This window comes from Cebus imitator, unplaced genomic scaffold, assembly GCF_001604975.1.
Source record: "Cebus imitator isolate Cc_AM_T3 unplaced genomic scaffold, Cebus_imitator-1.0 Scaffold147, whole genome shotgun sequence".
Classification (NCBI taxonomy): domain Eukaryota; kingdom Metazoa; phylum Chordata; class Mammalia; order Primates; family Cebidae; genus Cebus; species Cebus imitator.
Window position 1 is genome coordinate 2,907,689 of NW_016107462.1, and position 27,538 is coordinate 2,935,226.

A 27,538-nucleotide genomic window follows, 5' to 3' on the forward strand; every position below is an offset into this window, starting at 1 on the left:
GCTTCTACTATTTTCATATACCTATGGAAAATAAATATGTATCACAATTTTATTAAAATTGTCAGAGGACCCTTTTGGGAAAAGTGTTTTAAAGAAACACCATATTTCTACTTTCCTCATTATAACAATATAATAATTATTATTTGGGAATAAACAATAATTGTTATTTGGGAAAAGTGTTTTAAAGAAACATCATATTTCTACTTTCCTCATTATAACAATATAAATAATTAATATGCTTCACTCTAGAAACAGGATAAACCATTTTGGGGAGTAATATATTTTAGCTTATCCACATGTTATGAAGTTGCTAATAGAACCTCATTTTCAGAAAGCAATAGAAAATGTTACTTTCTGCATATTCAAATGGTTATGGCTTAGAAATGTGCCGCAGTATAAACTCCAATTGAAAGTATTTTTTAAAGTAAGCCCTTAGTGATGCAAGCAATGAGCACCAAATTTTGGGGCATACTCATAAGTGAAAAAATAAAGCTATTACATATATTGCTTGCGGTAGAAGTTACATAACTAGAAACATCTATCAAAACTCCTAGAAATATATACTTTAAAACTATGAATTACCCTATGTAAACCTGACTTTAAAAATGTCCCCGCAAAATAAAAATTAAAGCAACAATGCCGCTACTTGCTATTTTTAATTCAAAAGGGTTTATTGTACACCTTTAAGGCTTTGGAGTGGACTAAATTGTGTAAACTTCCTCTCTGCCCTTAAGGAACTGAGGTTCATGTTTTAACGCAAGTAGACTTTTTAATGCCATTTTGATGATCAGTTTCTCTGGAAACTGTAATCAATAATTTGATATATTTTTTTATGTAAATGGCCTACATGTAAATGAATATAGGAAGTTAAGTAAATGTGTCAAGGTCGTGCAGCAACTAAACTGCACAGCCAGAATTCTAACAAAATGAGTTGGACTTCACATCCTAGAGCCTTAAATACCAAGTGAAACAGTCTCTTAGATGAAGCCACACAATAATGATCAGGTGAAGGAATAAGACTCTGCATTTAAGCATGGGTACTTTTTTTTTTAATTGTTTTTTAGGTTTCAGGGTACACGTGCAGGATGTGCAGGTTTGCTACATAGGCAAATATGTGCCATGGTGATTTGCTGCACCTAACAACCCATCACCTAGGTATTAGACCCAGCATGCATTAGCACTTTTCTCTAATGCTCTCCCCAACTCCAGCCCTCCCCTGACAGGCCCCAGTAAGTGTTGTTCCCCTCCCTGTGTCTATGTGTTCTCATTGCACAGCTCCTTGTAAGTGAGAACCAGTGGTGTTTGGTTTTCTGTTCCTGCATTAGTTTTTTGCTGAGGATAATGACTTCCAGCTTCACACATGTCCCTGCAAAGGATATGATCTCATTCCTTTTCATGGCCAGACAGCATTCCATGGTGTATATGTACCACATTTTCTTTATCCAGCCTATCATTGATGGGCATTTGGGTTGATTCCATGTCTTAAACATGGGAGCTTTGTAATAGGCAGTCACGCATTGCTTAACAATGAGGAAGCATTCTGAGAATTGTGTTGGTAGCTGATTCTGTCCTTGTGCACACATCATGGAGTGTACTTACGCAAACCTAGATGGCAGAGCCTACTACACTGTTAGGCTGTATGGTGTGGCCTATTGCTCCTAGGCTATCAACCTGTACAGCATGTTACTGGGCTGAAATACTGCAGGCAACTATAATACAATGGTAAGTATTTGAGTATCTAAACATAGAAAAGATACAGTAACAATATGGCATTATAATCCTATAGGCCCACCATTGTATATGTGGACAGAAATGGTGCATGACAGTACTCACTAGTTTACCCTAAAACTCTTAATAGAAATTGTCACTACTTCTTTTTTCTTTTCAGTTCAGAAAACAGGCACACAATGAATTAAAATGTCAAGGATCCAACTTCAGGAGGCTAACTTGTGATTTCTGCCATGAAGATAATAGAAGGTGTGTTTTGATAAAACAAGATTACAGGCCAGGTATAGTGGCCCACGTCTGTAATCCCAGCACTCTGGGAGGCTGAGGTGGGCAGATCATTTGAGGTCAAGAGTTCGAGACCAGCCAGGCCAACATGGTGAAACCATCTCTACTAAAAAGACATAAATTCGTTGGGCATGGTGGCACGCACCTGTGTAATCCCAGCTACTCAGGAGGCTGAGGCAGGAGGCAGAGTTTGCAGTGAGATGAGATCATGCCACTGCACTCCAGCCTGGGTGACAGAGCAAGACTCCGTCTCAAAAAAAAAAAAAAAAAAAATGAGATTAGAGCAAAGAAGTAGGAGTGTGAAGAAAATCTACACACTGACCAGGAGATTAGCAATCTCTAAATTCTTATTTCAGTTTTCATATGCATAGAAATAATTCTAAAAGTTTAGTGTGGCAGGTTTTTTTTTTTTTTTTTTGAGATGAAGTTTCGCTCATCACCCCAGCAAAGTGACAATGACACGCTCACAGCTCACTGCAACCTCTGCCTCCCTGGTTCAAGTGATTCTTCTTCAGCCTCTCAAGTAGCTGGGATTACAGGCAACCACCAACATGCCTGGCTAATTTTTGTATTTTTAGTAGAAATGGGGTTTCACCATGTTGGCCAGGCTGGCATCAAACCCCTGACTTCAGGTGATCCACCTGCCTCAGCCTCCCAAACTGCTGGGATAACAGGCACGAGCTACTGTGCTGGCCTGTTCTTAATAATGGATGGTAACTCTGTAAGTCACAAAATACAGAAATACATTACAATGGTTTGTTCTTAGTAGCATGAAGAAACAGATTATCTGACACCAATATACTATGCACTCCATTCAAAGTAGAGTCACAAACTGGGGAACAAAACATGGCCTCTAGATAGGTTGTGTTTGGCTAATATTGCACTAAATTTTCTTTAAATTACTTCCCAGTGAGGTAAGATTTAAAAATCTGAATTTCCAGCTTCTCTTGGAAAACAAAGGACCTGGCAACATTATGCCTGAATTATAAAGCTGAGTAACTTTGCCTCTACTCAGGATGGAAGCTCACTTGTTTGTCACAGTCCCCACCATTCCCTATTGCCCCACATCTGGCCTATGTTTCTCATTTTTTTTATTGCCTGACTCTGGTAGGTATCTGAGTTGATGACACCAATGTATAGAATGACCTGAGACATTTTCTAGTTTGTGGTAAGATATTTCTAACCAGGTAAGGACTATATTAGCAAAAACTACCTAATAGAAATTATTTCAAGTGACATCTTCAGATGGGAGATATTAAAATTATACCTAAGCAAAAGGAAAGAAAGATACTTACTGAACCACAGCTTGACCCCGAGTGAGACCTTTGATTTTCAAATAATGCTCAATTACCCTGTCCTCGCTGTAAAACAAAGAAATGAGAAAGATGGCAATGCATGATTATCTGAGGTACAGGCACGGTTTCCATATTATCAGGTGGCTACTGAAAACTTGAGAGGAAGCCTTCACCAACTTGTTAGATAGCTAGAGTTTGGTTTTTGTTTCTGTAGGAGATGGATGCCTAAATTTCAGAACTGCCTTCCTTATCATCTTTAACTTATATTTTGTGTAACATATTTATATAATACATACATGTATACACACACACACACACACACACACACACACACACACACATACATATACATATAACTACCTTTAAAACTTAAAGTGCAATGGCTCATACCTGTAATCCCAGCACTTTGGGGAGCCAAGGTGGGCAGATCACCTGAGGTCAGGAGCTTGAGGCCAGCCTGGCCAACATGGTGAAACTTTGTCTCTAATAAAAATACAAAATTAGCTGGGTGTGGTGGCACATGCCTATAATCCCAGCTACTTGGGCTGAGGCACAGAATTGCTTGAACCCAGGAGATGGAGGTTGCAGTGAACTGAGATCACACCATTGCACTCCAGCCTGGGTGACAGGAGCAAAACTGTCACAAAAAACAAACAAAAAAACAGTTTACTAGAAAAGAAAACAATATCAATTTCTTAAATGAAAAATGATCTTCTGCCATAATGGGATGAAATACAATACATATAAAATAATGATATCAAATGTTAGTTGTAGAACATTGTTGAGTAAATTTTAAGCATAAGGCCTATCCTCTCTGTGATTAAAACAGGGAGATCAGCAAGTGTTGGGTATTAAAGACTTTCTCCTTGAGTGATTCAGAAAGATTTTAAAAGAATTCAAACTGCTTCTGAGTCTGTGTGCAATCTAAAATACTCTATTACCACCACTTACAGACATCTTGCTTTAGAAGAAAACCCTTTTATTGCCCTCGAGTAAAACCTGTTGATTGGAAAGGAAATCTCAAGTATAGCCCAGAATACTAAGTATTTCTTTCTCCATATAACTAGTTGTCATTAGTAATGTCTTTTTTTTTAATTAAAAAACTATTACTTGGCCAGGCCGGTGGCTCATGCCTGTAATTCCAGGATTTTGGGAGGCTGAGGCAGGTGGATTGCCTGAGGTCAGGAGTTTGAGACCAGTCTGGCCAACATGGTGAAACTCTTGACTCTACTAAAAATACAAAAATTAGCCAGGCGTGGTGGTGGGTGCCTGTAATCTCAGCTACTTGGGAGGCTGAGGCATGGGAATTGCTTGAACCCGGGAAGCAGAGGTTGTAGTGAGCTGAGTTCATGCCACTGCACTTCAGCCTGAGTGACAGAGCAAGACTCCATTTCAAAGAAAGAAAGAAAGAAAAAACTATCACTTGAAAATGACATGGTTAGAAGCTTTCAGAGTCAAGACACTATGTAGCCTCGGTACTTACTTTCACTATTTATTTGGGAATATACTTGCAACTTCATACTAAATGTCTCAATATTAAATATTTATTTTGTAATCTTTATTGTGAAAAACATTTTAGTGGAAAGAAAAACCATCGTGAGGATTCAGACTGAAACAAAGGAGAATATATTTAATAAGAATGTAAGTATTTTAAGGGAAAATGCAATTTAGAAAAAAATGTGAGATGAAAATAGATACTATGGATTCATTAAAATACAAACAACTAAACCAACACAATATATACAATGATACCTGGCTATAGTATAAATCTCTGGTCATTAAGAAAATCTTTGATCCAAGGAAATTTGCATTTTGTAACACTTATATTGCATTCTGCTAGATTAAGGCTGCACTGCATTACACAGTGACTGCACATACATTGAGTATTGTATATTCATCTAGAAGCACACTCTAAGACATTTAACACACTTGAAAGAAACATCAGCCAGTTGCTCTTTGCAAATGACTGCAAGACGCATTTTGGTATAATGATCTCCAGTGAACTTCGAGTAGATCCTTTCACTGAAAGGATCAAGGTCTACCTATGGTTTCTTTATACAATTGATGGGCAATGTGATATTTTTCTCACTTATATGCCTTTTAATGTCCCAAAAAGCATGCAGTTCTCAATGGAGGCTATGAGAAGGGGTCACCTGTCATGTGGATTTCGCTTACCAGTAAGCAAGGGATGGATGCTCCTGAAGAGTTTTGGTTGGAAAGGCTGGTAATGTCTTTAAATCTTTCCGGGCATTTTCATCACTAAAAAGAAATGGAATATGGTAACATCAGGTACTATTATCCAAAAGAATAATCCAAGCCTGTCACCAAATGAATGAGATCCAAAAAATAACTATTTACAGCATGTTGGAGCCAACATACACATGGTTATGGACTCTAACTAGAAACAGCCCCCAAATTTAACAACTGAGTTATATGACAAGATTTTGAAGTTTATAATAAGTTCTGCATGTGTCTATTTTATACATAATTATAATTGTACATTTTTCACATTGTATTTTTACACAGCATTCTTCACATTTCATTATCCACTTTCTCCATGTTCCTACAATATCTTACTAATTATCTTTAGAGGCTACATAATATTCATCATGTTGGGATACTGGTTATCATGAAACCATTCACATAACATCACCAGTTATTCATAATAGATATCATTGCAATGAATGGTTTATGTAGTCCTTTATATTATTCTTCTGTTATTTCCTTACAGAAATAACAGAAGTTATTTCTGCTCTGAAATATAGCAGACCAAGTCAGCCACCTGCAGAAATCTCTTGAATAGAAGATGACCAGAAAACGTGTTTCTAATGAAACCCAAGGTATCTCTTAAGTCATGTTAAGTGAACTAAAATGTACCTCATGTAATGTTAGCTATCATCTAACTATAAAATGGTAAAGGCTGGGCACGGTGGCTCATGCCTGTAATCCCTGCACTTTGGAAGGCCCCGGCGGGCAGATCACCTGAGGTCAGGAGTTCGAGACCAGCCTGGCCAACATGGCAAAACCCCAACTCTACTAAAAATACAAAAATTAGCCAGGCTTAGTGGCACACGCCTGTAATTCTAGCTACTCAGGAGGCTGAGGCAGGAGAATAGCTAGAACCCAGGAGACAGAGGTTGTGGTGAGCCGAGATCACGCCATTGCACTCCAGCCTGGGCAAGAGTGAGATCCTCTTGGTTCAATTCATTCACTAATTAAAAAAAAAAAAAAAAAAATGAAGTGTATGAGTAAGTTGGGATTACAAACCAGAGAGGAAAGGATGACTAACCTGATGAAAGATATTGGGAAATTTGGCCAACTATTAAAAAAAAAAAAAAAAAAGTGAGATTCTGTCTCAAAGAAACAAAGAAACACCAAACCCAGCAAAATTCTAGTCGTCAAGAGAAAGGTGTGTTCTTTACAGAACTTTAAAAAAGGGAGAACAGGTAATCCTACCCAGTCATAGTTTGTTATGAGAGAAACTACTCTAAGTGTGGAGTATTTAAGGATATAATCTATGAGGAAATGAACACGATTATCTAGAGCCTATTAGACCTTAGAATAAGTACATGAAACACCTACTCAAGATTCTGACCAAACTGGTGTTCATCAAACAGCATAACGCTAACTCTTCCTACTTTCCACTTCTTCCTATCTTTATCACTAACTACCCTTTGATGAAAAGCTCCCAAGTGCGAGGTACCATGCAACACATTTCTTGGGCATTATTTACCTCATGTGAGGCTCACCACAAACATTCCCATGCAGTAGATACTATTGTTATCTATTGAAGTAGATGAGCCCCTCCCACCACCCCCAGCTGGAGGACCAAACATTGAACCATTCCTTGGTGATATTACATTTCAAAGCCAGGGTTGTGGCCTTTCCTACAGGTGAAAGATCTAGCTTTCCAAATTACTACAGGAAATAAAAAAATCACTTGGCTCCTGTTCTTACGTAAGAATAAATCTCTCTATTCATTTGAAATCTGAGTGTTATGGCTTAACCACACTGACAATCTTGGGAAACTGGTTTGTGCTTCCTGAAAATCAAAATATACCACAATCCAATTTATTCATATGAAAGGTCAGCTGTCAACTCCCAGTATTTTTATTTTTCTTAATAATCTCTTTTATGTTTTATCTGGCATAGCACATTTACTTTTTTTTTTTTTTTGGCCAACAATTAGAAGCTAAATATACATTCAGGTTTATGCTCTCACAGTTCTTTGCACATAAAAGAAAAATATTTATGTTACTTTTTTTTTTTTTTAAACCCAAGACTGTCAGATACATTTATTTCTAAATTGTGATTTTTTTAAAAATGAAGGGCAAATGCATGCATATATTAAAAAATGATAAATTCAGGATAACATCGTGCTATGAATCATCCCGATCAACCACATGCATGTTGTTATCTTCTGGAGCCAGATGAACCATAGGTCATGTCTCAAGAACCCAGTCTAGCATTCACTTACTTGGATTATAGTTAATTTTGTGGCAGTGGAGGCCTCACTGGATTGGAAGTTGCTATTTGCCCTAAATTTATTTATTCAGTGAACAAAAATGTGTAAATGTATACTGCATGCCTAACATGTAGAAATGAGTGGCATATGATAGAATTATTTTTAACTCATACAAATGCAGTCAGCCAAAAGGGAAAGGAAAGTAAGGGAGAAATTTTATGTGTTATTCCATTCAATAAGCTCATGGTTGAGAATAAGTACAAAATGCGTGACTTGAAGCTTTGTCCTTAGTCGTATATCCCTCAAAGCACAAGTATCTCATGACACTGAGATTTTTCCAGCATTCAGGCATTTAATACACGTCTGTTAAACTCAAGCAAACTTTATATCCAGTGCCTAACTAAAGAAATAGCTGTGTGTTTGAACTGGAGAAAAATATCACCTGTGTTGGATTTATTGAAAGATGAAGTTTAGTCTTCAACATATCATTTTCCCAAGAATTTTCAAGACTAATTTGAACTATACACAATCAGAATCTACTCCAGTTATAAGATGTTTGTTTAGAAATGCTGGTTGAATAAATCAATAAATTACCAAAGGTTAATCACGAGTCAGTATCTGAGATAACAATGAATATTCATTCATTAAGACCTTTTTTGGGTACTAATCACTGAGAAGCAACTAAAATGTGCATTAATAGGGAAGTGGATTAGGGATCATTTTAAGGAGAGTTTCGACTACCTTGAAAAAAAGTACCAGGCGTGGTGGTTCACGCCTGTAATCCCAGCACTTTGGGATGCCAAGGTGGCCGAATCATTTGAGGTCAGGAATTCAAGACCTGCTTAGCCAACATGGTGAAACCCTGCTCTATTAAAAATACAAAAATTAGCCAGGTGTGCCGGGTGTGGTGGCTCACGCCTGTAATAAGAGCATTTTGGGAGGCCAAGGTGGGCGAATCACCTGAGGTCAGAAGATCAAGACCAGCCCGGCCAACATGGTGAAACTCCGTCTCTATTAAAAATACAAAAATTAGATGGGCATGGTGGCGCGTGCCTGTAGTCCCAGCTACTCAGGAGGCTGAGGCAGGAGAATTGCTTGAACCCAGGAGGCAGAGGTTGCGATGAGCTGAGATTGCACCACTGCACTCTAGCCTGGGTCACAGAGCAAGACTGTTTCAAAAAAAAAAAAAAAAAAAGCTGGGTGTGGAGGCTTATGCTTGTAACCCCAAAACTTTGGGAGGCCAGGGCAGGCAGATCACCTGACGTCAGGAATTCAAGACCAGCTTAGCCAATGTGGTGAAACCCTGCTCTACTAAAAATACAAAAATTATCCAGGTGTGCCACGCATGGTGGCTCATGCCTGAAATCCCAGCATTTTGGGAGGCCAAGGCGGGTGGATCACCTGAGGTCAGGAGTTTGAGACCAGCCTGGCTAACATGGTGAAACCCTGTCTCTACTGAAAATACAAAAAATGAGCCAAGTGTGGTGACACATGACTGTAATCCCAGCTACTTGGGAGGCTGAGGCAGGGGAATCACTTGAACCTGGGTGGTGGAGGTTGCAGTGAGCCGAGACTGCACCATTGCACTCCAGCCTGGGTGACAGAGCGAGACTCTGTCTCAAAAAACAAACAAAAAAAGTATGCTTAAATAGATGGAACACAGAAGATTTTTAGGTTACTGAAACTATTCTGTATGATACTGTAATGGTGGATACATGACATTACGCATTTGACAAAACCTGTATAACTGTACAACACAAACAGTGAACCCTAATTTGATTATAGACTTTTGCAACGAATGTACCACACTAATGCAAGATGTTAATAATAGGGGAAGCAGTGGGGGTAGGGAGAGGGGGTATAAAGGAACTCTCTGTACTTTCTGTTCAGTTCTTTTGTAAATCTAAAATCTAAAACTGCTCCCAAAAAAACTTTATTAAGAAAAAAGAAGAAGTAAAAAGAGCAACTTCTATTTGGTTATACAGAAAAAAAAAAAAAAAAAAAGAAAAAAGAAGAAGAAGAAATATACTTTAGATTAGTGGTTCTCAATTTGGGCAGTTTTACCCCTCAGGGGACATTTAGCAACGTCTGAAGGCATTTTTGATAGTCACAACTGAGGAAGGAAGTGTTACTGGCTTTTACTGGGTAGATCCTACAATGCACAGGACAGCCCTCAACAACAAAGGATGATCCTGCCCAAAATGTCAATAGTGCTGAGATTAAGAAACCCTGCCTTCAATCATAAAAATCCTGAAAATTCTACCCGAATACTCTACAAAGCATATCGTTAAGACTTACAGAATTTTTCTCTTATGTCACTCAGAATATTAGAGATCTCAGATGCAAATGTCTAATAGGGACCAAGTGAGACAGCATTAGAAAATCAACTGGGTAAGCAAGCTGAGAAGTGGTAAGTCAAACTCACCATTAGACCTGGGGACAATGTAAAATGGTGTGAACTATGAAGAGAGGAGAATAACACCCCTATATTATATAAGACACAAATGTGATTGTGTGTGATGGAGATCAAAATTTTAGCTAATTTCTTTTCACATTAAGTCAGAGCTGGCTGGACATGGTGGCTCACGCCTATAATCCCAACACTTTGGGAGACTGCAGCGGAAGGATCACTTGAGCCCAGGAGTCGGAGACCGGCCTGGGAAACACAGTAAGACCTTATCTCTACAAAAAAGTGTTTAAAAATTAGCCAGGCATCATGGCATATGCCTGTGGTTTCAGCTACTTGGGAGGTTTCAGCTCCCACGGGGGCCCAGGAGTTCAAGGCTGTAGTGAGTTATGATTGCACCAATATACTACAGCCTGGGCAACAGAATGAGACCCTGTCTCTTAAAAAAAATGGAGAGAAAATGCCTTCTTAGTTTCTTAACTTGGTTTCTAGTTTCAGATAATCAGAGAATTATTAACTAAAATAATGGTAGTGAATGAATAAAGGAGACAAGTAATTTGCCTAAATTACTTGTCTCACTACTTGTGGAATCCTGACCATCCCTCAAAAATCACGTGTGTGTGTGTGTGTGTGTGTGTGTGTGTGTGTGTGAGAGAGAGAGAGAGAGAGAGACTGGGTCTTGTTCTGTTGCCTAGGCTGGAGTACAGTGGCTCAATCATGGCTCACTGTTGCCTCAACCACTAGGGCTTAAGTAATCCTCCCACCTCAGCCTCCCAAGTACCTAGAATCACAGGTGCATGCTACCATGCCTGGCTAATTTTTAAATTTTTCATAAAGATGGGGTCTCACTATGTTGACCAGGCTGATCTCAGACTCCTGGCCTCAAGGAATCCTCCTGCCTTAGCTTCCCAAAGTGCTGGGATTACAGACATGGGCTACCATGCCCAGTCCCCCAAAATTATATTCTCAAGGAAGAACATAGCCTTATTTCTTCATATTATAAAAGGCTCCTGTTAATCCTCCAAATCTGGTCATTTGTACTATTGCAAAATGTCCCTCATGAATATATAACATCACTTTCCTATAAGAACCTGTTTAATATAGGAGTTTTCCAGCCATCACAGATGTTGAGGTGGCTGAGCTGTGGACATGGCTGTAACACTAGAAGAGAAAGCCAGGAGAATAATCAAAAGATGACTGAGACCATCTGGCAGAAAAATGGGTTAAACCTTTCAACAACCAGTGCATTGAAGTAGAAATCCAAATGGCCAACAGAAAAAAAGTGTTCAACTTTATAAGTTATCAGGGAAATGTAAATTAAACCCTCAATTAATTAGCAATATACATCAGACTATCAAACTTGTAAAGCTCCAACAAGATCTAGTTTATATGGAGATGTAGGGCAATAGGAACTCTCATCCATTACTAGTAAGAGTGTCAACTGGTACAATCATTTTGGAAATTTTTATACCCTATGACCCAGTAATCCTCTGCTAGGTACAATCCATAGAAAAACTTATATACAAGCATGAGATTTATAGCAGCATTGTTCACACAAAAGAATAACTCAAATATCTCATAACAGTACAAATGCGCAAACTATAATGTATTCATATAATAGAATACCATGCAGCAAAGAAAATAGACAATAGCTACACACAACATGAATGTCACAAATGTTGAGTAAAGAGGCAAGACCCCAAATAAGAACCTAAAGGTCCAAAACAAACAACATGAACCTAGAAATAGGTGATAAAACTATGAGGAAAGACAAACACCCGATCTTATCTGATCTAGGAAGCTAAGTAAGGTTGGGGCTGGTTGATTCTTGGGTGGGAGACAGCCTGGAAATACTGAGTGCTATAGGCTTAAAAAACAAAACAAAGACAAGAAAATATGCACCATAGAGTCAGAGTGCCCATGAGCAAAGAGGGAATTTTTTTTTTTTTTTTTTGAGACGGAGTTTCACTCGTTACCCAGGCTGGAGTGCAATGGCGTGATCTCGGCTCACCGCAACCTCCGCCTCCTGGGTTCAGGCAATTCTCCTGCCCCAGCCTCCTGAGTCGCTGGGATTACAGGCACACGCCACCATGCCCAGCTAATTTTTTGTATTTTTAGTAGAGACGGGGTTTCACCGTGTTGACCAGGATGGTCTCGATCTCTTGACCTCGTGATCCACCCGCCTCGGCCTCCCACAGTGCTGGGATTACAGGCTTGAGCCACCGCGCCCGGCCTAAGAGGGAATTTTATTGGAGTTAGGACAATGAGGGGTAGCATGTGGTTGTATGGCTGCATTTCCCCACCTCCCCCACCTTTTTTTTTTTTTTGAGACAGAGTCTTGATCTGCTTCCCAGGCTGGAGTATAGTGGCCGATCTTGTCTCACTGTAACCTCCGCCTCCCGGGTTCAAGCAATTCTCCTGCCTCAGCCTCCCAAGTAGCTGGGATTAAAGGCGCATGCCACTATGTCTGGCTATTTTTTTGTATTTTTAGTAGAGATAGGATTCCACCAGGTTAGCCAGGATGGTCTTGATCTCCTGACTTCATGATCCACCCACCTTGGCCTCCCAAAGTGCTGGGATTATAGACATGAACCACCACACCCAGCTTCTTTTTTTTTCTCCAGGATTCTCTGTCACCCAGGCTGGAGTGCAGTGGTACGATCCTGTCTCACTGCAACCTCCGCCTCCTGGATTTAAGTGAGTCTCCTGCCTCAGTCTCCCAAGTAGCTGGGACTACAGGAGTGCACTGCCACACCCAGCTAATTTTTTGTATTTTTAGTAGAGACGGGATTTCACCATGTTGGTCAGGCTGTTCTTGAACTCCTGACCTCAGGTGATATGCCTGCCTCAGCCTCCCAATGTGCTGGGATTACAGGCGTGAGCCACCGTGCTAGGCTCAGCTTCATTCTTCTAATTTATTCTATATATCAATGTACATGTTTTGTGCATTCTTCTATGTTATATTATTCACAACAAAAATGCATCAAATATGGCCAGTGAGTAGACATGGGGAAAACCAAAGTTCAAGCTCACAGCCCTGCTAGGGAGAGGTGCTGCAATGCTAATACAAGAGGTTAGAACCTACTGACCCAAAAATGAATCCACTGGGGTGTCAGAAACACTGGCACATTATTCTAGAAGGTTAAGCTCGATCATTTTCAGAGTTTAGGACCAAACAGGATTTCACGTTTGAGCAGACTGGCAGTAGCTGAGGGCTTATTTGTTCACCCTCTTGGGGAATGTCTGGGAGCCTAAGGCTGCAGGGATCTATGGAGCTTGCAGGAACAGCCAGGTCTGGCTTCTGCACAGAAGGCCCCTCCCTGTCTGGCTGGGCAGGAGGCATGGTTTATGAATCAGGGCCAACCTCAGAGTTCAGAGGGAGAGCCCAAAAGTAGTAGGGGAGGTGAACAAGCCTCAACCGGGATGTCTCTGCCTTTCACCAGCAATAAATGCATTCAACCCGTCTGGACATTCCTGACCCTAATGGCAACTGATATGTTATTTTAAAGATGCACTTGACCAGAATTGACATGAGGGACTGGTTTCTCCGGGTCCTAGCAAGAGAGAATGTCCATAAATCAACACCGCTTGCTACTTCTCAGTGACCAAACCAGAAATTGCTTCTCTCCACAATTTCAGCAGGAATTCAGATGTCACAATGAAGAACATGCTTGCATTTTATCTGATTATCTAGGCTGAACTCCTCCCTTAGGCATTCCAGATTCCTATTTTGATAACTTTCCAGAAGGAAGCCACCCATGACCCTCTATTTAACTACAACTATTTTTCAGGCAACAATTCCTTTGGTCATTCCAAAGCCCCCTTTCATGGGCTGTTTTTCTTTACTGACCCCAAGTACCCTGATGGAATGTGCCAACCCCACTCATTTTTGAGAAAGCCACATGGCTGGCAAAACTGAGGCCACGCTTTGTGTGTGCTGAAGCACTTGTGTGGAAAAAGCCACCCCCAGCAAATGTGTGCACCTGCTTGTGGCTAATTGTGGGTTTGCACACAGCAACAATCAGCCACCTGCCATCAGAGACTTGAGTAGAAGAGAGTGCAGCCAATCAGCAAACTGGGCATGCTAGCACTTCCTAGAGAACACTAAGATCCTTGCTGTCTATGCTTGGTGTGGGGACATCCTCTGTTTCTAGAACAGCTTAAAAAAAAAAAAGCCCAAGCTCCAAGGCCCCAAATTTCACTTTTTTTTTTGGGGGGGGTGGAGAGTAGAGATGAGGTCTCTCTATGTTGCCCAGGCTGGTTTCAAACCCCTGGGCTCAAGTGATCCCCCATCTTGGCTTCTCAAAGTACCGGGATTACAGGCATGAACCACCGCACCAGGCCTGCATTTCACTTTTCTTCTCCAAGCAAAGCTCTTCCTTACCTGAAACCCAAACCAAGTGTTCATAAAAAATGCATGTTAAATATAATGTCCAAGTGGAAACATCTACAGAAACTTCACTACACGAAGAAGTTAGCTTGGTGCTGCGTGCAGTGGCTCACATCTGTCACCTCAGCACTTTGGAAGGCAAGATGGGAGGATCACTTGAGCCCAGGAGTTTGAGGCCCATCTGGCCAACATGGCGAAACCCCGTCTCTACAAACAATGCAAATAAATGACTGGCACATGCCTGTAATCCCAGTAACTTGGGAGGCTGAGGTAGGAGAATCACCAGAGCCTGGGAGGTTGAGGCTGCAATGAGCTGTGATCAACTACTGCACTCCAGCATGGGTGACAGCGTAAGACCCTGTCTAAAAAAAAAAAAAAAAAAACTTGGGACTGGAGTTCTTTTTTAAATAATTGTAACTCAAAATCCCTACTTCAGAAAATGCATATGTGGATGTAAAAAAGCCATACTTAAGAGCCTATTTGAACACTCAGTAAAGTCTAAAGCCTGCTATTAAGTATAAATGTACCATACAGCTTATATATCATCAGAAGTTAACTAAAAGGTCATGACAGGGGCCTCCCAAGATTTGGGGAAGTCATCACAGCTGAAAACTCTATTTAGTACTGTGTTCCATGCAAACCAAAGATTTACTGTTATTAGGAATGGAGCTAATTGGAAACATTTGCCAGTCTTCTGGGGTTGCCTTATACAGGCCTTGATGATAAGTCATTTTGTTATCTATGCTTATTAGAAACCTGTGGTGACCCATCAAGGTTCTGAACTATACTGAAGGAATGGGGCAGGATTAGTGATCATAGCAGCTACAAAAGTATATTTAGGCGGGTGTGGTAGCTCATGCCTGTAATCCCAACACTTAGGGAGGCTGGGGCGGCCTGGCCAACATGGTGAAACCCTATCTCTACTAAAAATACAAAAATTAGCTGTGAATGGTGGTGCATGCCTGTAGTCCCAGCCACTCAGGAGGCTGAGGCAGGAGGATCACTTGAACGTGGGAGGTGGAGGCTGCAGTGAGCCAAGATCATGCCACTCCCCTCAATCCTGGGTGACAGAGTGAGACTGTCTCAAAAAAAGAAAGTATATTTAATGTCTGTTATATAGGTGTAATGTAGCAGGTGCCAACTTAACCATCAATCAAAACCATTTGAGCTGGATCTTCTATTGAAGGATGGCAGATTGCTTAGACAAGTAATTATTAGAAGGATCTTCGTTACTATTAATAAACACCAATTTCCTCAACGAATCTACTGTCACTGATCAAGACCTGGGTGATTAGCAGTTTAAGAGCTTTTCACTGGCTAGATTGCCTTCAAATTGCCCTTTATTAAAAAAGAATATCATATTTCTTTCAGTTATTTGTAGAACCTGGCATTCAGTGATGAATCCAGCTTATTATATGCTGGACTTCATAACTAGAAACTTCTAACAGTAAATTTTTCTCTACTGATTCCTAGATAAAGGGATATTAAAGGTGACAAACACAAGAAAATAGTGGGCCGGGCGCGGTGGCTCAAGCCTGTAATCCCAGCACTTTGGGAGGCCAAGGCGGGTGGATCACGAGGTTAAGAGATCGAGACCATCCTGGTCAACATGGTGAAACCCCATCTCTACTAAAAATACAAAAAATCAGCTGGGCATGGTGGTGCGTGCCTGTAATCCCAGCTACTCAGGAGGCTGAGGCAGGAGAATTGCCTGAACCCAGGAGGCGGAGGTTGCAGTGAGCTGAGATCGCGCCATTGCACACCAGCCTGGGTAACAACAGCGGAACTCCGTCTCAAAAAAAAAAAAAGAAAATAGTGATTATCACTGTACTCTCCTACCCTGACCAGCAGCATCAGCATTATCGGATAACTTGTTGGAAGGGCAAATCTCAAACTCCATCCCAGACCTACTGGATCAGAAAGGCTGAGGGTGGGGCCCAGAAATGTGATTTTAACAAATGGCTTAAGAGCCACTGCAATAGGATAAACACAACATAAGACCGAGTTTTGGGGTGGGTATCATGCCTATAATCCCAGCACTTTGGGAGGCTGAGGCAGGCGGATCACTTGAGTTCAGGAGTTCCAGACCAGCCTTGCCAACATGGTGAAACCCTGTCTTTACTAAAAATACAAAAAATTAGCTGGATGTGGTAGTGTGCACCTGCAGTCCCAGCTACTTAGGAGGCTGAGGCAGGAGAATCGCTTGAACCTGGGAGGCAGAGGTTGCAGTGAGCCAATTTCATGCCACTGCACTCCAGCCTGGGTAACATAGTGAGACACTGTTTCAAATAATAACAATGATAGAGATTTTCAAGGAAGAGACGGTAATTAACTAATTAAATTGGAGAGACGGTCAGGGAGGCTGACCAAGGCTTTTTGGGTGGACAGGACAGGTTTGTTTTAGGAGATTCTAGCAAGTGACCTGAACTAGCAGTGTTAAAACATGAGTGCTGTCATCTAACCCCCAAAAGAAATACTTCTAAGGGACAACAGCTTTCTCACTGGGTATACCAGGTGGCAGAGACTGGGCTAACCCCTTTCTCTACAGGCATATTTGCTATTAACATCAGTGTCCCTATTTCATGGGTGTGAAAATGGAGAGTTAAGAGAGATTTGCAATTTAAACTCACAGAGCAAATGTGACTCCAAACCTGTGCTTTAACCACTGTGCCTTACCCCTCCAGGATTCTAGTAAGACGGGACAGGAAATGGGGAAGAAGCAGAGGGAAGATTTTAACTTTGAGGCTTCAGCATTTATCATAATGGTGGCCACTGATTAATTCCACCAAAATGTGTAGTGCTTAGGTTATGACAATCTGCCTTTTTAAATTAGATCAAACTGGATTAATCCCAAACTAGATTAACCACACAAAGAAACTGAACATAGATAACAAGACTTAACATGTTATCAGTGTTTCTTGAACCAAACCAAACCAGAACAAACCAAATAAAAACCATAGTCTCTAGTTGTCCCTTAGAAGCAAGGACACCAGATTCAGGTCTTTTATTTTTTTGAGATGGAGTCTCGCTCTGTTGCCCAGGCTGGAGTGCAGTGGCTCCATCTCAACTCACTACAACCTCTGCCTCCTCGGCTCAAGCTATTTTCCTGCCTCAGCCTCCCAAGTAGCTAGGAATACAGGTGCCTGCCACTACACCTGGGTAATTTTTGTATTTTTAGTAGAGATGGGGTTTCAACTTGTTGGCCAGGCTGGTCTAGAACTCCTGACCTCAAGTGACACCCACCCCCCCTACTTTCCCAAAGTGCCGGGTTACGGGCGTGAGCCACTTCACCCGGCCCCAAATTTAGTTTTTAAAAAACACCTTTACCTGAGCTGCAAAACCAGACTCCAGTCATTTTAAACCTTAATTTGAACCTTAAAACAAGGAGTCCAAACTGCTACAGGTGAGAAGTCCAATATACCAATTAAGACTCCTTAAATCACACAAGGTACTCCTGAAGCCCCGCTTTTTATACTGACCCAAGAAGCTCAAAGTAAGATCTCTACCCTGGATGAGTTACCTCTGTTACTGTTAGTGGATACCAAGGTCTGGGATGGGATGAAGAAAAGAAGAAACAAGCTCACACTTTCATTCACAGTCAATCGTATGCAAAGGCAGAAAGCCAGAGCTCAAGTTCATTCCGTGCCTAATGCCACTCCTGATTATTGCAAAGTAGTTCAGAAAAACTGATTACAGACTGAGCTAATTGCATAAAAGCTAAAAGAGCCCTCCTCATTTTCTACCCAACCAGACTAAACTTAAAAGACAGCAGCTCCACCCAGCCAGATAAGCAAGGTGAATTCATCTGGTCCAACCCCTAAATGCACAGATGGGAGAAACGAGGCCCACCGAAGGCTGAAAACTTACCGAAGTTCCCGCAGTAGGCGGCAACAGATCTAAAGGACCAGAGGTTTGTTTTCTGGACTAGTGCCGGCCGGAGCACAAGAGGAGGAAGAGGAAGAGGTGAGAATTGGAAAGCTAGGTCGGAGCGGAAGAAGAGGGAGGGGCCGGGAAATGAAACGCCCAGCTGGCTGTGCCAGACCGTGCCCTCCTCCCCTCCTAAGTCTTTCCATTCTTGGAATTTCCTCCCTACCCCATTTAAACCTTTATTGATCAGATCCTACACCAAGTCAGGTTGCAGCTTTTACAGAGTGAAAAGTGAGAGCTGAAAGAATTATATAAGCCTTTTTCCTGTCCTCTGGCCAAAGCTAGGGATGCCTCCCACTGTTTCTGTGAGAGGTGGGAAGTTTTTGGCCCATCCTTAACTAAGAAGCCCCTTCACAGGGGTACATACGTGTGCGCATGCAAAGAAGGCCTTCATGAGGGTTTAGGTGTAAGCATGCATTTCTAGGCTTCATGCATTTCTAACGCCTTCAGGGGGTTCAGGTGTGAGTATACATTTCTACGCTGCCTTTGTTCCCCAGCTCCCTCAGACCTCTCAGCTCCTCTTTCATAGGACAATAAAAGATATTCTTTTTTTTTTTTTTTTTTTTTTTTTTTTTTTTTTTTTTTTTTTTTTTTTTTTTTTTTTTTTTTTTTTTTTTTTGAGACGGAGTTTCGCTCATGTTACCCAGGCTGGAGTGCAATGGCGCGATCTCGGCTCACCGCAACCTCCGCCTCCTGGGTTCAGGCAATTCTCCTGCCTCAGCCTCCTGAGTAGCTGGGATTACAGGCACGTGCCACCCTGCCCAGCTAATTTTTTGTATTTTTAGTAGAGACGGGGTTTCACCGTGTTGACCACGATGGTCTCGATCTCTTGACCTCGTGATCCACCCGCCTCGGCCTCCCAAAGTGCTGGGATTACAGGCGTGAGCCACCGCGCCCGGCAAAAGATATTCTTTGGGCTTTTATTTATATATTCATTTGCTGAGACAGAGTCTCACTCTGTTGCCCAGGCTGGTGTGCATTGGTGCGATCTTGGCTCACTGCAACCTCTGCCTCCTGGGTTCAAGCGATTCTCCTGCCTCAGCCTACTGAGCATGTGGGACTAAAGGCATGCAGGGCCACCCTAGTCTAATTTTTTCTATTTTTAGTAGAGACGAGGTTTCACCATGTTGTCCAGGCTGGTCTCAAACTCCTAAGCTCAGGCAATCAGACCGCCTCGGCCTCCCAAAGTGCTAGGATTACAGGCATGAGCCACCCCAGCCATCTGCTTTGGGCTTTTAAGGAGGCCATCCTAGGCACTTGCTGTGTGTGACAAGTGGAAGCATTTTACTTACACAAACTCATTTAGTCCTCAAGATGTTGGTACTCTTTCTAATTTACAGATAAAGAAACTGAGATTTAGAAAGGTCTCCTAGCTGCCCATCATTTTATTAGACCTAGTACACAGGCAGACAGTACATATCTAGAAAAAAATAAAAAAGACCAACCTACCAACCAACCAATCAGCTCTAGGCCTATGGTTTGTAGTAATAAGATTTGGCCTTTAGAACTGCATTCAGTCCCAGGTCTCCCTGTTCCTAGAAGTTTTGTGGTCTTAGATAAAGGCCACAAACGTCTTAGACCTTTGTGAGCCTGGGCTTCCATATTATAAAAATATGAATATAAAACTATGACCTATTGCATAGGATTCTTGTGTATATTACAGTGGAATGCTATGAAGGCACTTGCTTGTGTTCAATAAATGTGTTCCTTCCTAGCTTATGCCTATAATCCAAGCTCTTTGGAAGACTGAGGTGGGCAAATTGCTTGAGCCCAAGAGTTTGAGATCAGCTTAGGCAACATGGTGAAATCTCATCTCTACGGAAAATACAAAAATTAGACAGATATGGGGCGTGCACCTGTAGTCCCAGCTACTCAGGAGGCCGAGATGGGAGGATCACTTGTGCCCAGAGGGTAAATGATCTGCAGTGATCCATGATCATGCCACTGCACTCCAGCCTGGATGACAGAGCAATATCCTGCCTCAAAATAACAAAAGGGTTCCTTCCTTTCTGATGGTAGCATAATAAACCAAAGATTTTACCAAATGCTTTATTCCTACCACTCTCTTACCAGACTGGTGGTGGATTATTACTATTGAGAAGAATCCCAAAGGGGTGATCTAGGTTAGAGTTGGCAGATTTAATATTTTGAACATACTTATACTAGAAAATTTTTCGTTGTTCATTCTGAAATTCAAATTTAACTGGGCATCCTATATTTTTATTTGCTAAATCCAGCAACTCTAGGGGTTTATAATAAACTGCCTGGGAAAAGAACTTTGGAAGTAACTTGCCAAGTTCCGAGTTGTGAGAAGTTTCAGGCTTGGTTTGACAGAGTCTATGGTAACCAGTGGAAGCTCAGCCTAGAAACTCACTCTTTCAACATCATGACTGATGCACGGGATTGGTGTCAGCCTTTTATTAGCAGTCTACCAAAGATGCATCCTGTAGCAGGAAACCTGCTTGTTTTCTGGGAAGCACAGTGTCCTCTCAGCTAGAATTCCTTTGTTATTACATTTTTGTGTGTGACCTAACTTGTAACAGGGGACAATTACTCTGTCCATCTGCATGCTTGATGGGGATCAACTGTCAAGCTATTTGTTTTTAGGTCTAAGGAATTTCTAATGAGAATGAAAATGTGATGAGAGATTTTTCTAAACGTCAGCCAGCTTCCTGAGGACTCTGATCATGTCGACTTTGAACTTTCAATTCTTTGACTACCAAGTAGAAGAAATATCATCCATAAGAATGACTTAGGCTGGGAAGGAGGTTAACATGAAAATCTGTAAATATTTAAAATAAAAGTATTTCAGGTTTCTCCTGTCAAATTCATAGAGACAGAAAGTAGAATGGTGGTGGCCAGGGACTGCAAGAGGAGTGAATGGGGAGCTGTTTAATGGTGCAGAGTTTCCGTTTTTCCAAGATGAAAAAGTTCTGGAGATTGGCCATACAATAACATGAACATGGCCGGGCATAGTGGCTCATGCCTGTAATTCCAGCACTTTGGGAAGCCGAGGTAGATGGATCACCTAAGGTCAGGAGTTCAAGACCAGCCTGGCCAACATGGTGAAACCCCAAATCTACTAAAAATACAAAAAAAAATTAGCTGGGCATGGTGGCGTGTGCCTGTAATCCCAGTTACTCAGTAAGCTGAGGCAGGAAATCACTTGAACCCAGGAGACAGAGGTTTCAGCGAGCTAAGATCACGCCACTGCACTCCTGCCTGGGTGACAGAGCGAAACTCCGTCTCAAAAAAATAAATAAAAACAGCAACAACAAAAAATCACACCCCCCAAAAAACCAAAACAGTAACATAAACATTACTTAACACTACCAAACAGTATTCTTATAAATGCTTGAGATGATAAATTTTATGCATATTTTACTACAATTTAAGACAATTTACTCTTAAATCTAGAATTAGCAAAAGGACACATAAAAGAAACACAATCAATACAGATAGCGTTTTCCTACAAAATAATGGAAAACCAAAGAAATGTGTTTCTCTCCTGGGAAACTTCCTACTAGACAAATGAAAAATTATTTATGGTCAACTTGAAGCCCCAATTCTTTAATCCTTCTTCCTGTATGTGTGATTCAGTGTGTCTTTCCTGATCAAACAAAAACATGGATTAACTGCATTAGCCATGTGAACACAGATAACAAGACTGTATTGTTATGTGTTATGTTATCACTTAGTGTGTTTCCAGAACCAAACCAAAAGGCATGGAAATGCTTATCAATGAGGGAATGTGGAATTCTACCCCCACAATGTTGTTCTACAGCTCCCGTAGATTCTGGATAGCGTGCACTTTGAGAAGCGGAAGTAGATCATGTCATGCTACTTTCTATTCCCACTGAATTCCACGCATGCCCATGTCTCAGCCAGCCGCTACCTGAAGAGGCCAAGTATGCTGAGTATTATTTCAGGACCAAGTAGTTGCGATGGGTGCTAAAGGCCTGGTCCACTCCAGTAGAGAAAGAAACTGATAACTCAAATGGGTTAAGAGAGTTACTTCCTGCATAGGATTGATCCGCTCTGGTGTTAGTAGCTATCTAAAGACGTGTTAAGGTGCAATTTGGGTTTTTTGTGTTCATTTAGTTGCATCAAGTGTTTTTAAGCTGTGAAATGCAAAGCGTTTTGAAATGCAAAATACTTAAGCTGTGAAATGCAGAGGGCTGACTCCTACTCTGATCCTGTGGTTCATAGAGCGGGTGGTCCTGCAAGACGCTTTAACATCAGGAAGAAGTAAGTGTGGAAAATGCTGCTGTTCTGGAAGATTCACAGGGCTCACCAGCAGGTTGAAAACTTAGCCAGGAGAACTTGGAGAACTTTAACTTTTAACCAAGTATCGTAGAGACAAAAATCGCTTCTCAAGATTTTTTTTGTTTTGTTTTTTTTTATCCATAAAAGTGTTTTGTTGATTCATCAAAGGCCCGGCCTGAAATAAGACAGAAGTGTTCCATTTCTGTCAAGTAAACCTTCCTTACTCTGCTGGCCAGGAAGGTAATAATTCTTACAAATTTGTGTTGGGATGCAAAAAAAGAAACTGGCTGGGCACAGTGGCTCACGCCTGTAACCCCAACACTTTGGGAGGCGGAGGCTGACAGATCAGAAGTTTGAGACCAGCCTGGCCAACATAGTGAAACCTTGTCTCTAGTAAAAATAAAAAAATTAAACCGGGTGTGATGGCTCATGCCTGTAATCCCAGCACTTTGGTAGGCTGAGGTGAGTAGATCACCTGACATCAGGAGTTTGAGACCAGCCTGGCCAATGTAGTGAAACCCCGCCTCTACTAAAAATACAAAATGTTAGCCAGGCATGGTGGCTAATTTCAAGAATTGCTTGAAACCTGGGAGGCGAAGAAGTTTGCAGTAAGCTCCACTGCACTCCAGCCTGGGCACAAAGCAAGACTCCATCTCAATAAAAAAAAAAAAAAAAAAAAAAAAAGGGAAACCTCTAACAGTGGTAAAGTGCATGTGGTTTGGAGCCCTCATTTGCCACCATCTAGCTATGTGACCTAAATAGTAAACTACTTAACAGCTACAAAGCACAGTTTTCCTATGTATAAAATTGGGACAATGACAGTGCCAACCATCACAGGGTTGCTATTAGGATTAAACGTATTAATAATAGCAACCATGCTAAACATTGTTTATTGAGACAAATAAGTGGTTCTAGAGAGGCTAGGCAAGCTACCCACAGGTACATAACAAGTGACGGGGCCTGGATTTGAACCCAGGCAGTTAAATTCCAAAGCTCCCCTCTTCACTACAACCTCCCCATTGATTCCATTGGGTACTCAGCATAGCGCCTTGTCCATGGGAGATATTTTTATTACTATAATTGACGTTAAAGGCTTTGGAAATGGAATTAGATTTTCTTTTCTTTTCTTTTCTTTTTTTTGAGATGGAGTTTCACTCTTGTCGTCCAGGCTGGAGTGCAATGGCACAATCTGAGCTCACTGCGACCTCTGCCTACCAGATTCAAGCGATTCTCCTGCCTCAGCTTCCTGAGTAGCTGGGATTACAGGCATGCACAACCATGCCGGGCCAATTTTTTTCTATTTTCAGTAGAGACAGGGTTTCACCGTGGTAGCCAAGCTGGTCTTGAACTCCTGATCTCAGGTGATCTGCCTGCCTCGGCCTCCCAAAGTGCTAGGATTACAGGCATGAGCCACTGCACCCGGCCAGGAATTAGATTTTAGAGCTTTAATTGCTCTAGAAGTGTAAGAACTAAGGGGAAGCCAGGCGCAGTGGCTCACGCCTGTAATCCCAGCACTTTGGGAGGCCAAAGCTGGTGGATTACGAGGTCAGGAGTTCAAGACCAGCCTGGCCAATATGGTAAAACCCCGTCTCTACTAAAAATACAAAAATTAGCTGGGTGTGGTGGCACATGCCTGTAGTCCCAGCTACTCTGGAGGCAGAGGCAGAAGAATCACTTGAACCTGGGAGGTGGAAGTTGCAGTAAGCCGAGATCACACCACTGCATTCCAGCCTGGGAAATGGAGTGAGACCCCATCTCAAAAAAAAAANAAAAAAAAAAAAAAAAAAAAAGAATTAACAGGCAAATTTCTTGAAAGTGTTTTTTTCCTCCCTTCATTAACTCCTCTCTAGGTTATGCAAAGAAATTCTTTCCCATGGGAAATAGCTGCATTTTTGTAGCAAAGCTGTAAATTGTGAATATTTGCTTCCCACTTGAAGCTGAGTGTTAGTATACTCTTATTGTGACCTGGCACTGAATTGCAAAATGTAGTCACTCATAAATAGAAGCACACTAATCACATAGTTACTTGGTAACTTCCACCTCTCAAAATTAAAAAAAAAAAAGCTTTGCTTTTACAAACTCATTTGTGGCTGGCAGCTGGGTGATAAAGCCTTGCCTCCTTGTCGTGTCAGCTTTCAGGAATTCTCTGTTTGTCTGTGTTGTGTTACCCAAGTAGCCTGTTATCTTTGCAGTTTAAAGGCTGACTTGGAAATTCAGACTGTCAGCTATTTAAAGAAAATGGAAGTCCTCACTCCACTATTTTAATTAACTTTCAGAGAGCAGAGTTTCCTACTGGTTATGATAACGTTAACTTAAAATACTCTGAAGGGAACACGGCAGGAAGCAAAATAAAAAGGGGAGGACTGTTGTTTTTAAAGGCATTCTAGGAAGAAAAGTTTGAGCAAAGCTATGAAGGCAGATAGCATGGGCTATGTGGAGAAAAAAGGAAGAGAGGCAGGAGCAGATAGACACTAAGGAGTGTGTAACGCTGACCAAGTATGGCCTTGAACACCAGGTTGGGGCGCTGGCAGGCAGGGGTCTGTGTGCAGTGGGAAACTAGGAGATTTTTAGAAATAAACAACAATGATCAAATCTATGTCTTAGGAAGGTAACTGGAGGTTATGCGCAGGCAGTAGTGTGTGGCAGAATCAGAACAGATCTGAGAATTCACCAGCAATGTGACAATGTCTTTGGGCCTAAATTTTACATATATTACTTTGTTCAATGGAGATAATAGCTATTGTGGCAGGACTGAATGAAATCAGACATGGACATTTAAAATAACACTGTAGGGTAGGTTCAATGGCTCATGCCTATAATGCCAGCACTTTGGGAGACTTAGATGGGCGGGTCACCTGAGGCCAGGAGTTCAAGACCAGCCTGGCCAATGTGGTGAAATCCCATCTCTACTAATAATGCAAAAAATAGCCGCGTGGTGGTGCTCGTCTGTAATCCCAGCTATTCAGAAGGCTGAGATACAAGAATCGCTTGAACCCGGGAGGTGGAGGTTACTGTGAGCCAAGATTACGCCACTGCACTCGAGCCTGGGCGACAGAGTGAGATTCCATCTCAAAAAATAATAAATAAAATAACACTGTAATATTTAATTATTAGCTCAACACATAATTCACACACACGCTTTTACAGTCAGGCTGAGTGGGGTGGGGAATGAGGGCTGAGAAAGCTGTGGTGCTGATCAACAAGGAAAGAGCTGTCTGACAGTGGAAAAAAGATGGGAAGGGAAAAGGGAAATCCTCAGAGAGCCTTCAAGACAGAATGGAGCTGTCTCAAAGGGAGACAGTGGAAGAGGAACTGGTTTGGAGGCTAGGCTGTTGGTGAGGTCAGCTTTGGAGATGCTCAATTCAAGAAAGAGGTGGGTATTTACAAGGAATGGAACAGAGTAGCCTTAAGAATTAGGTGTTCAGTCACTGTTTTAACCGAAAAGCCCTTTGCCAAGGAAGGCATTTGGGTACATATTTTGGTCAGTGTTTGTTTATTTATATTTTATTATTTTTTTTGAGACAGAGTCTCAATGCCTGTCGTCCCAGCTGCTTGGGAGGCTGAAGCAGAATTGCTTGAACCCGGGAGGCGGAGATTGCAGTGAGCCAAGATGGTGCCATTGTACTTCAGTCTGGGCGACAGAGTGAGACTCTGTGTCAAAAAAATTCCCGGCACTTTGGGAGGCTGAGGTGGGCAGATCACTTGAGTTCAGGAGTTCGAGACCAGCCTTGCCAACATGGTGAAACCTTGTCTCTACTAAAAATACAAAAATTAGCTGCTCATGGTGGTGTGTGACTGTAATCCCAGTTACTCAGGAGGCTGAGGCAGGAGAATTGCTTGAACCTGGGAGGTAGAGGTTGCAGTGAGCCGAGATTGCATCACTGCACTCCATCCTGGGTGACAAAGCAAGACTAAAACTAAATACACGTAGATATTCATCACGGTTTTATTTATATTAGCTTTATGGGGGAAAAAAAGCTAATATAAATAATGCCATGATGAACATATATTTTCCCATTATTTGTATGGGAAACAAGTAATATTTGTAACAACAGGGGAGTCCATCATGTCCATCAATTTGATAAAATAAAATGGATTGCAGGAACTGTTCTGAGTACTTTATAAATGCAGTATTAATTCGTTTAATCCTCGCAGCAATCCTGTGGAGCGTGTATTATAATTGTAAGTCCCATCTTACAGATGAAGAAACAGGTTTGGAGATTTTAAGTAACTTGTTCAAGATTACGCAGGTAATAAGTAGCAGACCTGCCATTTGAATCAGGCTGTCTGGTTCCTGTCTTTGCTCTAACCACTACGACATTGCCTCATGGTATTTTATTTTGCATGGTATTTTATTTTACCCGACTCCCTCCCTCCTTCCCTCCCTTCCTCCCTCCCTCCCTTCCTTCCTTCCTTCCATGGTATTTTATTTTGCCTTTCTTTCTTTCCTTTTCTTTATTTTTTTTTACAGCCTTGCTCTGTTGCGCAGGCTAGAGTGCAGTGGTGTGCTCTCCAGCTCACTGCAAATTCCACCTCTGGGTTCAAGCGATTCTCGTGTCTTAGCCTCCCCAGTAGCTGGTGTTAAAGGTGTGTGCCACCATGCATGGCTAACTTGTTAATTTTAGTAGAGACAGGGTTTTGCCATGTTGCTCAGGTTGGTCTCAAACTCCTGGCCTCAAGTGATCCACGCATCTCGGCCTCCTAAAATGCTGGGATTACAGGTTGTACATGGCCTTGCCTGATTTTCTTTCTTTTTTTTTTTTGAGACAGAGTCT

General features: G+C 41.6%; 1 protein-coding gene across 1 annotated transcript in view; it reads right to left on the bottom strand.

Annotated features, from left to right (window-relative positions):
* The window catches only part of FRMD4B (FERM domain containing 4B), a 204,261-nt gene that overhangs the window by 46,215 nt on the left and 130,508 nt on the right, over positions 1 to 27,538 (bottom strand). Inside the window, exons 8-10 of the mRNA XM_037743555.1 lie at positions 5,484 to 5,567; positions 3,309 to 3,374; positions 3 to 21 (exon numbers count right to left, since the gene is read on the bottom strand). Of these exons, the coding sequence (XP_037599483.1) occupies positions 3 to 21; positions 3,309 to 3,374; positions 5,484 to 5,567 (169 nt within the window). The remainder of the gene's footprint in view (positions 1 to 2; positions 22 to 3,308; positions 3,375 to 5,483; positions 5,568 to 27,538) is intronic.